The following is a 16,772-nucleotide window of genomic DNA, read 5'->3' as shown; positions in this document are numbered from 1 at the left end:
CCTAAACCGAAGGTCGCGGGTTCGAGTCCCGCCTAGGTAGGTTTCCCATATACAGAGCATTAATTCTTGTGATCCTATGCTGTAATCCGTTAAATTCCCCGCTGTAAAGTCACAAAATGCACTGCTTTCGAGGTGGTAAAGATAAAAAATTAATCACCATTTGTCAACAATCCCAATATTGGTTTGACGCAGCTATCTACTCAGTTCTCCTATCAGCTAATCTTTTCGCACCGAAATATTTCTTCTCTATCACATCCTTCTTTACCTGTTCCATATAGGTATTTTGCTCGAGGTATTCCTTTTCCACTATTACCATCTACTTGTCCCTCGATGGTTGTCTTCGGCAGGCCATCAGGTCTCAAAACATGGTTGTTGCAGTGCCTATAAGTTTGTTCCGTTTTTTTTTTTAGCAATTTTTTCAATAGATTTCTCTTTTGTCCTACTCTTCCTCGGACTTCCTCGTAACTAACTTGAGCGATCCTATCTTTCTTCTGTAGCACCATATTTACAATTTGCGATTTATATGTATTATTTTCAGTCTTTCTGCAAAGCGAAATGAAAATGCCGGCCTCGGTGGCGGCGGGGTGAAGTCCTCTCCAGCCAAACATTAGGTCGCGGGTTCGACTCCCGCCGGGTTACGTTTTCCCCTATTCAAGGCATCGTTGTTCGCGTACATTTAATGGTTAAATTTGTTGAATACTCCGTTATAAGATGGCCTATAAGAGCTGTATTCGGTGGTTTGGGAATAACATTAAATCAATAAAATAAAACTTTTTTGTACTTTCATCTCCTTTGTATTGGCGAAGTTTACTTGAAACGATGTAAAATTTTAGGTTTTTCCGGCGTATAGATCGATGAAAAATTTCTCGGGATTCCCACCGGGTGTGGTATTGGGTTAATTCTCCCAACGTTTCAATGGCTGAGTCTGCCATCGTCTTCAGGGGTTACTCTTAATGGTACTTTTTACGGTACTTATTTATTTATTCATATCCCTGGTAGCCGTTATTGTTGTGTGCGGATGTGGCGATTAATTATGGCATCCCAGGCACTGCTCAGTTGGAAGCCTTAATCTTTGTTTAAGCTCTTCTCCTCAAGACTAATAGCAATTGCCTCCTTTACAATTCTATCCCAATACTTATTAGTGCGGCACAAAACCTTCGTATTTTTGAAGTCCATCCTATGACCGAGGTCCAAGCATTACTTTCAACGATTAAATTTACTTAAAACGATATTCGACCCAGAGCGCCATCGTCGGTAAACTTATAATTAGTTCGAAAAAAATTTATTCCGATAATTTAACAAGCCGTTCCACCACATTTCCCCGATTATAGTTTTAAAGCATTATTTAGTTCATTGCGGGACCAGCTACGTTGTTGTGGCTACGTCCCGCCGTCGTCCGGGCAACGGAGACGAGGAAAGAGTCAAAAGATGCGTGCTCTGAGTTCGCAATTGCGAAGTGGGCAGAATGCCAAGTAGACGCGACTTACAAAGGGTCCATCTTCGGGATCATCCCCTTTCAAAAAGAGTTCAGGGCTTTTTAAACAGACGTCCACCACTCGGCTCGCTTCCGTTACAAAGGCTGGTATCTTGGTCACCACAATGTGACTTCTAGCCGTGGTCACGCAATGCCGACCTCCAGCTGAACGCACTAGAAACATTTCTACGCAGTGCCCTGGCCAGAGGGTCTTACTTTTCTTGTGTTGCGCTAGTTAAGGGAAAGAGAAAAGTACCATTACATTACAAGTACATTTTCAAACGATCATTTGTATACATGGCCCAAAGTATGTAAACACGAGCGTGATGCGCCCGCTCCCAGCGGACTTCCCCCGCTCTTTTCAATGCAGGTCCACAGAGGGATAGGCGCGTTTCTAATTTTAAAATGTGGAAAAAAAGGCAGGGTATTATGTACAAATTTAATTGTAATGTTCATGTACAAATTGAGGTCAGAGGACCTCTTTAAACACAACATTGGAAGTAATTACACTATCCTCTGTTAAACGCACATGATGACTCATACTTACGTATCAACAGGAGACTTGAATGTGGAATCAGCCGCATTTTGATAAAAGTTATTGTTGCGAATGCGAGATGTTGTTGCAAATGAACAAATGTATCAGTTTTTGCGCCGTTAACGTCAGGAATTTTTACCGGATTTTGGTTTTTAAATTTTTTTTATTATTATTTAAAAACCAATTTTGGGAAACAATGGCAATATTTAGGAAGTAATATATGCCATAGCAAGTTCTCTGATAAATTCTGTGCATTTTGGTACCTCATTTGTAGAGTTTGGTTGCGTATAAGTTGAGAAAAGGTATCTATACAGTAGAAATAATATAGAAGATTTGTTTTCCGAGAAAATAATAAATTGTAAACATATTTTTAGAATTTAGCTTAGCCATGGATACTGGCTAATAATAATGTTGTAAGATTATCTTGATGTCATCAGATATGTTTTTTCTCATTGAATAAAAATCACTCATTCTTTTGCAGTTATACTCATATCATCATTATTTCAGAGGGAAATGGTTTTTATTGTTGATTTTTAATCTTTTATGAAACTCTCACTTTCCACTATCACTTGTGTATAAAAAATAGAAACTATAGCGATAAAAATGTTCCATTATGAAGGTTGCTTCTGCATAGGTTCTACTTTGAGGCAACCCAGCTGTCTTATTATCCTATTGTAATAAATCCTGTATTTTGTATTGTTTTGTTGAAAGCAATGCAGTTTACTTGCTTAATACTCACTGTTACAACGGGCTGGCTCACCAATTTTAATTTATTGTCGCATATAATGAAAGACTCACAAATATGGAAGGACAACGGCCAGATATGAACAGAAAGAAGACTAATTCATACATGAGTATGCAGCAAAAGAGAGGAGGCTAGGACAAACACTAAACTAGGAAAGCAAAAACTTGAAGAGTTAAAAAGTTTTGCTACCTAGGAAGTCTAATTATCAACGATGGACGGAGCAAGAATGATATAGTCAGTAGAATAGCATCTGCGAGGAGGGATCTCTACAAAAAGTAGAATCTACACACAGCGCAAAGTACAGGAATAGAACTGAGGTAACAATTCATCAGATGCTGAATAATATTTTAAATAGGTATTCATATGGAAGGAGGAAGTTTACTCGGAAGCAATTATCTAATTAAGTATTACATTAGGCTAATGCTCAAGATTTAAATTCAGAGCTCATCTGTGTACTGAGAAATATACAGATATGTTAAATTAAGGCTGGAACAGAAGCGTAATTTTTCAAAAAAATATAACCCAAGGTGAGTGAAGACGTAGGTATCATATTAACAACTAAACGAATGCGCATTACAATATTAGTCAATTTTCAAACGTATCTACAACTACAATACTTTTATCGTTTCTACAATTAAGAATTATATTTTCTATTTTTTCCTAATTGTGCTCTTGTATGAACTTCTATGATACAAAGCGTCCTAATCAAAGTATTTATTTTAATGACGGATTGTTAATGTATGAAAAATTTATGTTAACATAAATTTTTCATATATTAACGCTATTTCACGCCAACGCAAACGCTATTAACGCTAAAATTTCATATATTATCAAAAAACGCCAATGGAAAAAGGGTTTCTTGACCCAGGTCCTCTTTCTGTTACTCATAGGTCAGGAAGGAGGAGTTTCAGCGTCTTCTCAATGTGAGATGTAGCTGAGGTTAGTGTCCTTCAACTACGTGAGGTTTCTCTGCAATGTATTCTCTTCCCAATCTGTTCAGAAGCCCATTGGGCGTTTGTCGACAATGCAGTGGCTCTAGCGGAAAGGCTGCCGAGATATGACTTGTGACGTCATCCGCCTTCTGCCCAATGAAAAGCCGTTTGGCGGCGCTGAAGGTTTTCTGACAATTTTCGTATTTTAAATGTGATACAGTGACTAAATGCGTTAATTTCTACTTTATATTTTACGTTTTTAATTCTCCCCTTACCATAAGGTAGCACAAAAACGAAATTATTTTACGATATAAATTTTAGTTCACAATCCATTGTAGCGGTCAAACTGGCAGCTATGGAAGATTTCCATTTAGGTTTGTGTTAAATATTTCATAACAGTATGATGAAGAATTAACAAAATGGAAGGTTTTTCGAATATTCGAACGAGTTCTGAGTTTGTAAACAATAACTATTACTAATTATATTTCAACAACCAACAATAGCTTTCAATTTATATAGTAAAGTAAAACAATAATAAGAAAATTGAAATTTTACCGCCAGAGACAAGACACAAGAGCACCAGAAAGTGCTGGAAAAGGATATCAATTAACTCTAAGTGAACTCTCAGATTTAAATTTTGAAAATTTGGAAAAATAATTTATTTAAAACATAATTCTTCCATGTGCTTCTTGCGATATGTATTTAAATTAATAAGTGTTCCTTAGGATATTTAAATGAAAGAACTTTAACTCATATGAAATGGTATATTCGCGGCGAAAAATCCTGAATCACGCACAAATATGTGCAAATAAGCCTCGTGTGACATGGCTTCCAACTGTTACACGACTTCCTTTTCGTGACCTTCGATATATCCTTGAAAATTGCCACGATAAATGTCTGACTGCGTCCGAAAACACACGAACATCTTTTCCGACGGGGATAATTTTGATTTTTCCTTAGAAGAAAACGGGAAGGAGTTAGAAGATTGGTTGGTTATTAACATCTTGTGTTCTTCAACGCGACGTGACCTTGCGGGGTTTTCTTAACGCACCGGATTTGACGTCTTTACTGCGAAAACACTGAAATGCCAGTGGCATTGTGGTAAAAAAATAGAAGGTAGCCTTGGAAATACGAAAACAAAAGCCATCCACCAATTTTGAGTTCGCTCGAAGACAAAAGAGTTCCGAAAGCCGCCGATGATTTTTTAACTTGATCATTCCGACGCGTATGGAGTCGGGTAGGTGATTAAGTTAATGATGTCTACTGAGAACAACAAAAAAATCCTATTCAGACGTAACGCCCATCCATATTTCAGAGAACCAGGACAAAAAAATAATGGGAAATGCTTTATGGTTTACGAAACATCAGGTAATTCATTCGGAAGAGGTTATTTGGAATAACGCCGTCATTTGGCGCGAACATTGATGGCTTAAATAATATATCTATGGTGTTTTAAGGAAACAAAAAATGGTTTTCACATGAAAAAATGAAACATGTTTAGTATGATGTTTTTGCTGTACCAGCTCAAACCTTACTCGTCGAAAAGGAAAAAATTTAAACGATGAAAAGTAGAGGTCCTTGAGCGTTGCTTGCTTGCCGTCATCAATATAAGTTGAATAAGCAGTGAATAATGATTCCGTGAAGGACATCTTCGTGTATGAATGTTTGAAGAAAAAGATAAAAATATGAGGATTGGGGAAAGGTCAGGAAAATGTGTATGTATACAATTCCTTTCCTGGATTAAAAAATCTGTTCAATGCGGGTCACTTCGATTAGTATTCTGGCTGGATCATATTCTACATCTACATCCACATAATACCCTGCGAGCCACCTAGGGTATATTGCTGGGGGTTATCAATCAACAGCATGTAGCACTAGATTGGTCCTTATTTTTTTAATTTCTTTCGGGACGCCCCCTCATTTTATGCCAACTAGTGTAAAAACATATCCTGTGAAATATTATTGCAATTGGATAACGGGAAAACGTGCCGCATCGCACTCAAAGTTGGGTCACTCGTGGGGCCGTATCTCGGGAACCACTGGTCACAATTGGAAACTATTTTAGGAGCAGCATGACAAATGTCTAGTGTATCGTTAGTTACCATAGAAAATCAGTTGAAAAATACCAGCGCCTTCTTATCGCCATTCAAATCCGAAAAACAGCCGAAAATACCAAAATTTCTCAACGTTGAGTGCGATGCGGCACGTTTTTCTGTTATTCGATTGCAATAATATTTTACGGGATGTGTTTTCACGCCATTTGGCATAAAGTGAGGGGGCGTCCCGAAAGAAATTCGAAAAATTGAAAAATAAGGATCACACTAATGTAGCATGATCGAGGATTCCCACATGCACACCACACGCTACAAAAAACGTTACGCATACTAAAAAATTATACTAAGTACCGCATTCATTCAAAAGCAAAACTTGCGAACTACTCAGTAAGGTTTTCTGCCTATAAAGTTATAACACACAAAACATGCTGTTAGAAATAATAAGAAAATTCAAAAACATAGATTAAGTTTTACATAAGTTAGTAGGCTACATTACAAGTAACCTAATCCATTTGAGAGTTCTAACGCTGACGCTATAATCTCTTATTGATCGTGGAAAAAAAGACATTCTGAATCTGTCTGTTCTACAGTCCATCTCTCTCATTTAATTTATATGATCTGATCTATCGTGGTATGTTGGCTCTCGTAAGATACGGCTAACATCGTTAGAAAAGACGCTGCTCTTGAATTTATCTTAAAGTTTTTGTCTATTTTTCAATCTACGGTTTGACAGAGATTCCCATCCGAGTTTATTTAAGAGGTCAGTTTCACTAACAAGACTATCGTAATGACTTTTTACGTGCCTTGCAGCTCTTCTTTGCACGCGTTCTAACTCTGTTATTAAGCCTATTTCATGAGGGTCCCAAACACTGGCAGCGTATTCTAAGTGCGGTCTAAAGAGGGAAAAGTAGCTAATTTCTCTCACTTTGAGCACCGATATTTTGAGGGCGTAGTCTACCATCGTCTTTCGGGTGAATAGGACGACGAAGATCACCCTGAAGGATATGGCGGATTTTTACCTCGAAACGTAGTTGCCGAACAACCTATGGACCCGGTGGGTGACCCGATAAATATTTTTACGATCACATCATCATCACTGGTCAACAATCCTAAAGACCGTTTTACACGGGGCACGTACTTGCACAATCTGATGTGTGTACGAAGGCGCAGTCAAAATTGCGTCGTGTAAAACAGCCTTAAGGTTGGTTTGACGCAGCCCTCCATTCCTCTCTCCCATCCGTTTACCTTTCCATAGCGACGTATTTCTTCTCTTTTACATCCTTTATAACCCTTTGTCCTAAGTAACTCATTCGGGGCCGTCCCTTGCCCTTCTTCCCTTCCACCTGTCCTTCTACGATTGTCTTCATCAGGCCTCAATAATGTGGCCAACTAAGTAGTCCTGTCTTTTCGTTAAGGTTTTTATAAAAGTTCTCTTTTCTCCCACAATTCTTTGCACTTCCTCATTACTTACTCGATCTATCCAATCGATCTTCATTAATTACCTACTTCGATCCATCATATATTCGGTAGTTCCACATTTCTAATGCTTTAACCCATGAATATTTCTCTGAATATGTCAACGTCCAAGCCTCGTTCCCATACAGAAACATGCTCCGCATATATCGACACATCCAGACTTCAGAATACCGTTCAGAGCACAGAATTTCTTATTGGCAGCTCATATGCTTGTTTTTTTCTAATTTTAATTTCGAATAGGTCTAATTCAGTTCGATTACATTTCTTTATTATTTTTTCATCAACACCTGGCTACAGCAGCGTAAAGAATGTGCGAACGTAAGTGCTGAAAAAAACGATTCTTTTTGTTCAACCGCTTTGTATTAATTGTAACGACCGTTTATCACGAGGCACCCAATTTTTAACCTAATGCGCCATACGAACGTGCATATCAAAATGAATCGTGTTAAGTCGTGCATTGCGGGAGAGTAAACACAAATTTGTGGCAATTCTGGATTAAAAAAATAGCATCTCGGTCATTTATGAAAAGAATGCACGCTCAATCGACAATGAGGTGCAACTTGAAGATGTGCAATTTCGTGGCACATACAAAACAGGCTTAATATGATTTTGAAAAAAAACCACTGCGACTCAAATAACCTTGCGCAACTCTTAATTAGTCCCCAAATGACTTATTCAGTTTGCACATAAAAATATTCACACATCTTAACGATGTTTTGAAAACGATAAGTAGACTTTCCTGGTCGATTACCTGTACCTACACTCAATTTTCTTAAAGCTGTGTAAGCAATTTACTGAGGCACTTTCATTATCTTTAACTCTCTTCCTCATCGCTTGAGGATTATTTGTTTTGTATGAAGTCGTTGGGGCATTCAACTTTGAATAGTTAGGGAAAAGTTTCCATTATTATGGGCTCTTAATGCATTTCTTGACGATAAGACCATCTCTTTTTCTGTTCTTCGAATTCTGTCTTGGGTTTCCCAACTACATGGATGAGATTGAAAAAAATAGACACCAAGGTATGAAAGCTTGAAACCCATCGAAACGTCAGCCTACATGAAACTAACCCGGTGGAAACCCCGAGAAGAGGTCACCAATATAATACGCAAGGAAAAAAAATACAAACTATATTTGAGCTACATCCAGCTTTCACTTTCCAACCCAATCTCAAACAATGGCTACAACGTACAAAGGAGCTCACAAAATAAACTTTTCCAAAATATATCAGATGTTTCCAAATGGAATACAGCACAACTAACACATCAGAACATGAAAATGAAATCTTGAAGTTACTCAATCAATCATAGCAAGAAAAACTAAGTATACATAGTGTACACACTTACTAATCACAGAATTTAGGGTAGAACATGAATAATGATAAATCATTTACTTGAACAAAAATGGCATGCAATTTAAAATAGACTTGAGGTAAATATAATAAAAAATTAATTATGAATAGTTGAAATCACTATGACAACTAAATGCATACTTCACAAGTTTGAAAACCAGAAAATACTTTCCAATATCATGGACATAAATTTTTAAACATGCTAGTGGTATTGCAACTGCGATAAATTTATACTTATTGCAACATGCGAGTGGCTGACTTCAAAGTGTATACAAGATCGGCTCCTTCTGGTGCTACTCTACATAGGATTCCGCTTCCGAACAAGAAGAAAGCTGTGGAATGCGGAGATTATAGGACTATCAGCCTAATATCCCATGCGGCGAAAGTGGCACTGAGGATATTGAACAGACGAATGGAGGCGAAGGAAAACAAATATTTGGGCGAAGATCAGTTTGGTTTTAGAAAAGGGAAGTCAACTCGTGATGCAATAGCAATAATATCCCTCGTGGAGAGGAGGCTAGAATATGACCAGGACGTATATGCGTGTTTCGTGGATTTTGAAAAAGCGTTTGATAGGGTGAACTGGGTAAAGTTCATAGATATTCTCAAGAGAATGGGTGTAGATTGGAGGGATAGACGACTGATTCGTAATCTGTATATGGCCCAGACTGCGCAAGTGAGGATAGCGGATGGAGAATCTGGGTGGGCAAGCATTGGCCGAGGTGTGAGGCAAGGCTGTCCTCTATCGCCGCTGCTCTTTAACGTGTACGCTGAAGAGATGGCAAGGGAAGCGTGGGATGAGTTAGAAGCTGGGATAAAAGTGGGAGGAATGATGTTCAAATCAGTGAGATTCGCAGATGACCAAGCGTTGATCAGCCAGTCAGCGAGGGGGCTTCAGGCTCTAGTGGATGCGTTATACGAACGTTGCGAGGAGTATGGGATGAGGATTAATCAGAAGAAAACTAAGGTAATGCGGTTTTGTAAAGCATCACGAGCGAGGAATGTGAGACTCAAGATAAAGGTAGGTGGTGAAAAACTTGATCAGGTTGAGCAATTCAACTATTTAGGCAGTACGTTAGAGAAAAACGGATACAGTAGTAAGGACATCAGGAAGAGAATAGCATTAGCGAAGGAGGCGTTCATGAACAGGAAGGAACTTCTGAGAGGATCGTTGTGTAAGAGTTTAAAGAAAAGGCTGGTGAAGAGTTTGATTTGGAGTGTAGCTCTCTACGGTGCGGAAACAAGGACACTGAGGAAATAAGACGAGGGAAGATTGGAGGCATTCGAGATGTGGGTATGGAGAAGAATGGAGAGGGTGAAATGGACGGAGAGGAAAAGGAACGACGAAGTGCTGGATATGGTTGGCGAGGAGAGGCAGCTTTTAGATGAGATACGCAGGAGACAGAAGGTATGGATGGAGTTAGTGCTTAGTGGTGAGGGGATGCTGAAAATGGTGTTGGAGGGTAGAATGTTAGGGAAACGAGGGAGGGGAAGGAAAAGAATAGGATTTTTAGATAGATTGAAAGAGAGTAGGCCTTACAGTGAATTAAAGAAGGCAGTGCTGGAAGGAAAGGAAGCTCCCAGATCGCTTCTCGAATACTCCATGGAAACCTACCTTAATCGGTAGAATACTATAATAATAATTATAATTTTTTTAAATCTTCCATCTTCCTTTCCCTTCCCCCTCCCATTACTTTCAAAATGTTATGATACAGTGGAACCTCGCTTACACGACCCACAATAACACGGCAACCTCAATTAGAATTGAGATATTCAAATCGCTTTGAGATATTTCCATAACACATTATGTTAAATTAACCTCTATAACGTGACTATTATTATCCAAAAAAACCTCAGTAACTTGGATTTTTTTCTAATTCGCAACGTAATTCAGAGTAACGTAACGCGACTCCATACAATAGAATACTTTGCAAAGAGATTCCAATTAGTGATTCCATTAACCACGATAACACGACTGATAGCCAAAATAACCGTGATTACACGCGCCTCAACAAAAACCGTGATTACACGCCCCTCCCTTCTTCTCAAGGTTCTACCGTATGTGTATATTTATTTATTTTTAGTTATTTATTTGCATTAAATCCAAAAACAGTTCATGAGACCTTTTACATCGAATTTGTGAACAAATGGTTAAATAATAAAATGTAACAAGAAACAACAAATAAATACGAATTAAATACACTCAAATATCACGTAATGTATGAACGCCTCATTTGTTCGTTTGTAAATTATGAAGGGCGGAGAAAGAAAGAAGGATTTGAAGAGGAAGTTTCCTGGTGGCGGCTGTAAATGATGAAATTGATGATGTTATATCGACAAAAAGGAGCTTTGATGGAATTATTAGTAGTAGGTGGCCGGTATGTAAGGGATCTCTGGGTCACAGATAAACGGTGGAGAGGTAGATGGAAAAGAGATGGGTTCTGAGTTTTACGGGAAGGGACACGGAGGGAGGACATTGAGAGAATGTCGTTAGACCTGAAGAGGCCATTCATGATTCGGTGGAAAACCTGAGGTCACTAAGTGTACGTCGTCGGTGTAAGGGAATTATCTAAAGTTGAGAGAGGAAATCATCAGAAGTGAGATTACGGAGGGAGGGGTCACGAATTCTCACGAAGTTAACGAAGGAATTAATCGGCCTATTTAGAGTTTTTAAGTATTTGAGGGACAGGCTGAGGACCATACGGGCGAACAATAATCAATGAGTGGAAGAACACATCCGAAAAAGACAGATGTAAGAGTTAAAGGACTCTGTATTTCTATAAATCTGTAGATATAAAAGTCTAACTAGAGTAATTGCTTTTTTGTCCCTAACTGAAATTTCTCTGTACCTGATAATTATTGCGAATCAGTTGAAACGCAATCTGTAGAGTTTTGAAATTAAAATACGCTCAAGGTGCCCATATCCTTGTATAGCTTTTCACTAAGCTGTTATACGGTATCTCTCCCAAAAGAGTTGACTCTAGATTGTTTGGGTCACCCAAGGTTTCGTGGTCGGCCCTAGAAGACCGCGCGTGGGTGCTATTGTAACGATAAAACCCATCGTATAAACGCCTACGCCGAGGACCAACAACAAGATGTTGCTCCTCCAAGGAAACGCTCTAAGGAGCTCGCTTCGCGGTCGAGCAGTCACGTTTTTTCGGCGCGGCCCGGGGAAAGCATCACGTAGGCTAAGGAGACGTGACTCACGGTCTAAACCCTTCACGGATAGCCATCAATGCGTCCTTAAATCGCATTAAGGCAAGGTCGACCGGGCATCGTATTAGGAAAGGTCAGAGTCGCGCCCAGTTTGATGAAAAAATACAACAGAGGGACCTTCAGAACAAAATAATAAAAAAGCAAGTGCCTCAAGAAACTCAACTCAAAATATCAAATCTCCGTTTCCATTTACTACACTGCCGCTAATGAACTATTTTCGTCATTTTTTATATATTTTAGTAATTTTATCGTAATTTTTCACCTGTGCAGAGTTTTTTTAAGACCTATCCTTTCAAAAACAAAATCGTTTCAAGCCAAGGACGAAATAAAATAAGTTAAAAATCGAGAAAAACAAGAGAGTATAAATTCCGGCGATATAATCACGTCCGTTTTCATTTTTTTACAGAGATAATTCTTCGTAGCCATGGAAGATACATCCGTGTTTCCTTGGACTTTTTGGAGAGGATTTTTTATTACGTTGATTGTGATCACGACTTTTTCTCACTGGGCTCAAGCTGCATCATGTAGCTTAAGCTTGAAAAAATAAGAGATAGAGTAACTAACTCGATTCGGAATAAACAGCTCGTAGATGCTTAACTCCCAGACTTAATATTGGAGTCATCGTAGCTCAATATAAATAATGATAATGTAAAACATACTCTATTATTTAAAAAAAATGGATTGACGTAATATTAATGAACATATTTGGTTGTTAGGTGCCCTACTAGGCAGGTCTGTTTTTATGGTACCAATAGGTTTTTACTTTCATTGCTCATATGATTTACAGATACTTCATTTTATAAAAGAACATTTTATCAGAAAAACTGTACATAGACTACATGAAAATACCGAGGTATTGACGTAAATGAGAAAAATAGCATCAATTTAAGACTTGCATATCCTATTAATAACTATAAGATATTCGATTGCGTCTGATATATTTTTTGAACAATTAACAAGTATTACATGGAATGAATAAATCGTTAAAATATACAAAAATACGATGATGTCAATTCAATGATTGTGAGCGTAATTCATATAAATACAAATGTAAGTGACAAATATTAATATAATTTAAGGAGTGCGTCATTTGTAGCAGCAAACAGACCTAAGTTAACTTTATATAAACGCTATTTTCTTTACACGGGGCCAAAGTTATTTCATTTACTGCCCGCTAGAATTAAAAAAATAAAACCTCAAATGTAAAATTAAGACTTGCTAAGGACTGGCCTTTCTCGCAAGAAATAGTTGAAAATTTGTTTTGATGTTATTTATTAAAAACACTCATGTATCATTTGCTGCATTATTATGTTTTTATTGGTATACATTTTATTATTTGATGGTGGCTCAATTCTGGTCCTATGAACTTGGAGACCACCTAAAGCTCCTTCTCTTGTTTTTTTTTGTATTCAAATGTAAAAACAAAATGTAGGAGTAATTATTATTATATGTCCTTCAAAATAATAAGTGGCTTAGTGATTCAAATGCACGAAGTCTTAACAAGTGTTTGCACAGATGAACTATCCCGCTCATACTATGTACTAAGTTGTCCTTTGGTTCGCTAGATTTCCCAAAATGTGAAATGAAATTTTCTCAAATTAATGTAGGATTTTTAAATATCCTAAGATACCAAAGAAACAAGAAAAATCAGCGTAAAAAGAACCTTGTTGATGGAATAAATTTCTGATATTACCGAGAGGAGAAAACCCCAGCGTCAGAATCAATTGTTTTTAACAAATGGTGCCAATGGGGTAACATTTATACCTTTCATTCGAAGAATGGAGTGCCCAATTGTATGGGAATGCATTGTGTGGAACCGGAAAAAGACATTTTGGTTTCAAAGCGTAATTTTTACCTAAATTGCGTTTTCATTTACTAAAAAACATATTTCTTTCTCCAATTTTTCAGGTATCCTCGTCATGTTTTGCATGTCTTGCATTGCTTTCGTTGGCGCTGTGCTCCTGTGGACAACAGACATCGCTCACAATCTGATACTCAGCGTAAGGAAAACTTATATAACTTTTTTGCGTCCTTATTACTCCTTCATAGTAACAAAATCAGCAGAATTCCTCAAACCATTTCGATGAATACACTTGTTAAAAAAACTGATACATATCTACATAAATGCCATATTTAAATATTAACTCTTGCAGTTTAGGCCATTTATAAGAATATTGAAATTTGCCACTTGCCACAATCCATATTTATTAAATTTATTGCGTCCTTGTTTCAATGTTACTGCATCATCTTCAAGGTACCTAAAAGGTAAGGTACCTAAAGGTAAGGTACGATAGTACAATTAGTGTGTTGTACATTATATCGATGGCTGAGTTCTAACAACGCGTATCTCAAAAATAGCAACTTTTTAGGAGAGCAAAAAAAACGATCAATTTTTTCTAACTGTGCGCTAAAATTAAAAAATCAAAAATTCGTGAAACTTAAAAAGAAGCTCACATTTGCCAACAAAGAGTTGTTTTTTGCTTGAATTTTATTTTTTAATGTTATTACACTTTGTTTAAGATACGTGTGTCAAACCGGCCGAATTTTGAGACACATTTTGTTAGAACATAGCCATCGATATACAATTTTTAACTGGAGTGGGTGAAAGTAAGGGGAGGGAGGAGGGGAAGAAGATGAGAAAACCTGAAGAAGAAAGTGAACGGGAATGCGCGGTATCTATTACAGTGTGACGAAACTAAATATGCACTGATTTCGCAGAATGTCGTAAGAACATATTCACGGAGAAATCAGTGCTATAAGTATTATTCTGACCATAATAGTGGAACTAAAATTCTTGAGGACGGGAATTTTTTTAGATGGAATTAAAATGAATTCTTCATTTTCACAATTAAATGTTTTAATAAGTATGAAAGTCTTGAATGAATAACAATTTATCCCTGGTGATATAATGCGAATTAAACCGGTGATAATCACGAGAAGAACTCACGCAAGTAATTCGCTGGGAAAGAATGACTTCTCAGGGAAATAATTGCTTCCTAATTAAACCATATCCTAATGTCCGCCCTATCATTGTCTCCATTATCCACTCATTCTGTTTTAAGTTTTTTATAGTTTACTTTTATTAAATCTTCAGATTATAAATTCAATATTCCATTTAAAGGCCATATTTTATGTATTTTAATATTTAATTAAATATTTTGGGGTTATTGGCAGTAATTTTAGTTATTACACGAGTAATGGATTGTGTATGAAAACCATTCATTCATCACTTTTCTTTACTGATATTATTGTTATAGATACATGGCAACCATAAAATATTTTTTCTTATATCTTAAGAAAATAAATAATGAGACCTCATTCCTTCGATGAACAGACCCTGGTGATCAAGAACGAGACGCAGCTGTATGATTGGTGGAAAGATCCTCCCGTGGAGACCACATTTACCCTCAGGGTATTCAACTACACCAACTCCGACGCATACCTGAACGGAACGGAAAAGAAGCTGAAAGTCGTGGAGATAGGACCCTACGTGTACAGGTAAGGTACGAGAGAAAAATCAGAAGGAGATAAAACCTTCCTTCAGTACAAGCCGCTAATATGGGGTTATCTCGTGACTTTTATAAATTACTAGCAGGCCACACGGCATTACTCGGGAGGGATAGTACCCTAGAAGTGGGACACTTGGAATTCATGGTTACATGGCGGGATTTTTACGCAAGGGAACAAAGCAGGTATGATGATGGTAAACATATGTAACAACAAATGGTATTTATTTGGTATATATGGATGGTGTACATGTGCACCGACAGAATTAATAGTTAAGTTTAGAATACTTTTAGTTATTTTTTCGCTTTGACCTCGTCAAGAAGTGAGTGTAACATTTCTAGTCCTGCCGCGTGAACGGCGGTGAAATATTCAATAATTATCACGAGAAAAAATTCCCCTGGACCGGGAATGGAACCAAGGACCTTTGGATTTCCGCAAGTGAGCAGAGAAGTGAGCCTACCCTACAGGATGTCCAATCATAGAAGTTGTGTGACGTGACGTAACAATCGGTAATGAGAAAACGACGCGTCGGACACAACAAGAAGTAGTACTGCAGGCTACTGTGGCATGAGATGTTGCACCTACGTTCTAACTTCTAACTAACTTCTAACTTCGGTTGCAATCTGTGCAGCCTTATGGAAATGCAGAGCATGCGGACAAACACATCCTCTTTTCTATAGGTAGATTAAAGATGAGACGGTCGTCTAAACTACACAATCTGGACAATATGGTGTGTGCTCTACATTTAACGGCAATATTTCATTTGGTTGAAGACGGTTTACATTGTTTAATTTATTCCTGTACCACCGAAAACAAGGAAACATTTCATCACGTGCTACATACGGATCATGTTTTTTCTATAAAAACGAGACTTGGACGTCGGAAGTTGCAGAAAAATGAAGAATAGAAGCATTCGAAATGAGAAGAATGATGAAGATAAAATGGATCGACCGAGTAAGTAATGAGTAACGAGAAGATTGGGAAAAAAAGAGAAGTTTTCTAAAAACTTATTGAGAAGACGGGACAACTTAGCTGCCCACATTACGAGACATGATGGCCTAATGAAAACAATTGCATAAGGACAGGTGGAAGGGAAGAAGGGCAAGGGACGGCCCCGAGTGAGTTGCATAAGACAGTTTATAAAGGATGCAAAAGAGAAGAAATACGTCGCTATGGAAAGGTTAGCGGATAGGAGAGAGGAATGGAGAGCTTCGTCAAACCAATCTTAGTATTAAACAATAAAAAGTTATGATACTTTTTCACACAATTTATTCAATACGACCGGTTTCGTCGCAGAGGCGACATCTTCAGGTACAGAAATCGTTATTTTTATAGTTATTATTTGTAAGTCGCCATCCCTGATATGCCTAGAAAAGTGGCTTTTACATATAAGTAATAATAGGGAGCGAGACAAGGGGGAAAACTTAAAAAATAAAACAGGAAAATTTATCTGTATATTTACTATATTTGAGTGGAGTGAGATGG

The 16,772-nt window shown here is 37.6% G+C and overlaps 1 protein-coding gene across 1 annotated transcript in view; it reads left to right on the top strand.

The window, feature by feature from the left end:
- Positions 1-16,772, top strand: part of LOC124169060 (scavenger receptor class B member 1-like) — a 144,251-nt gene that overhangs the window by 105,837 nt on the left and 21,642 nt on the right. Inside the window, exons 2-3 of the mRNA XM_046547533.1 lie at positions 13,689-13,780; positions 15,115-15,278. Coding sequence (XP_046403489.1) covers positions 13,689-13,780; positions 15,115-15,278 — 256 coding nt within the window. The remainder of the gene's footprint in view (positions 1-13,688; positions 13,781-15,114; positions 15,279-16,772) is intronic.

This window comes from Ischnura elegans, chromosome 12 (assembly GCF_921293095.1).
Source record: "Ischnura elegans chromosome 12, ioIscEleg1.1, whole genome shotgun sequence".
Lineage (NCBI taxonomy): Eukaryota > Metazoa > Arthropoda > Insecta > Odonata > Coenagrionidae > Ischnura > Ischnura elegans.
The sequence above is the reverse complement of the archived record's forward strand: the minus strand, read 5'-3'. Positions and strand labels throughout refer to the sequence as shown.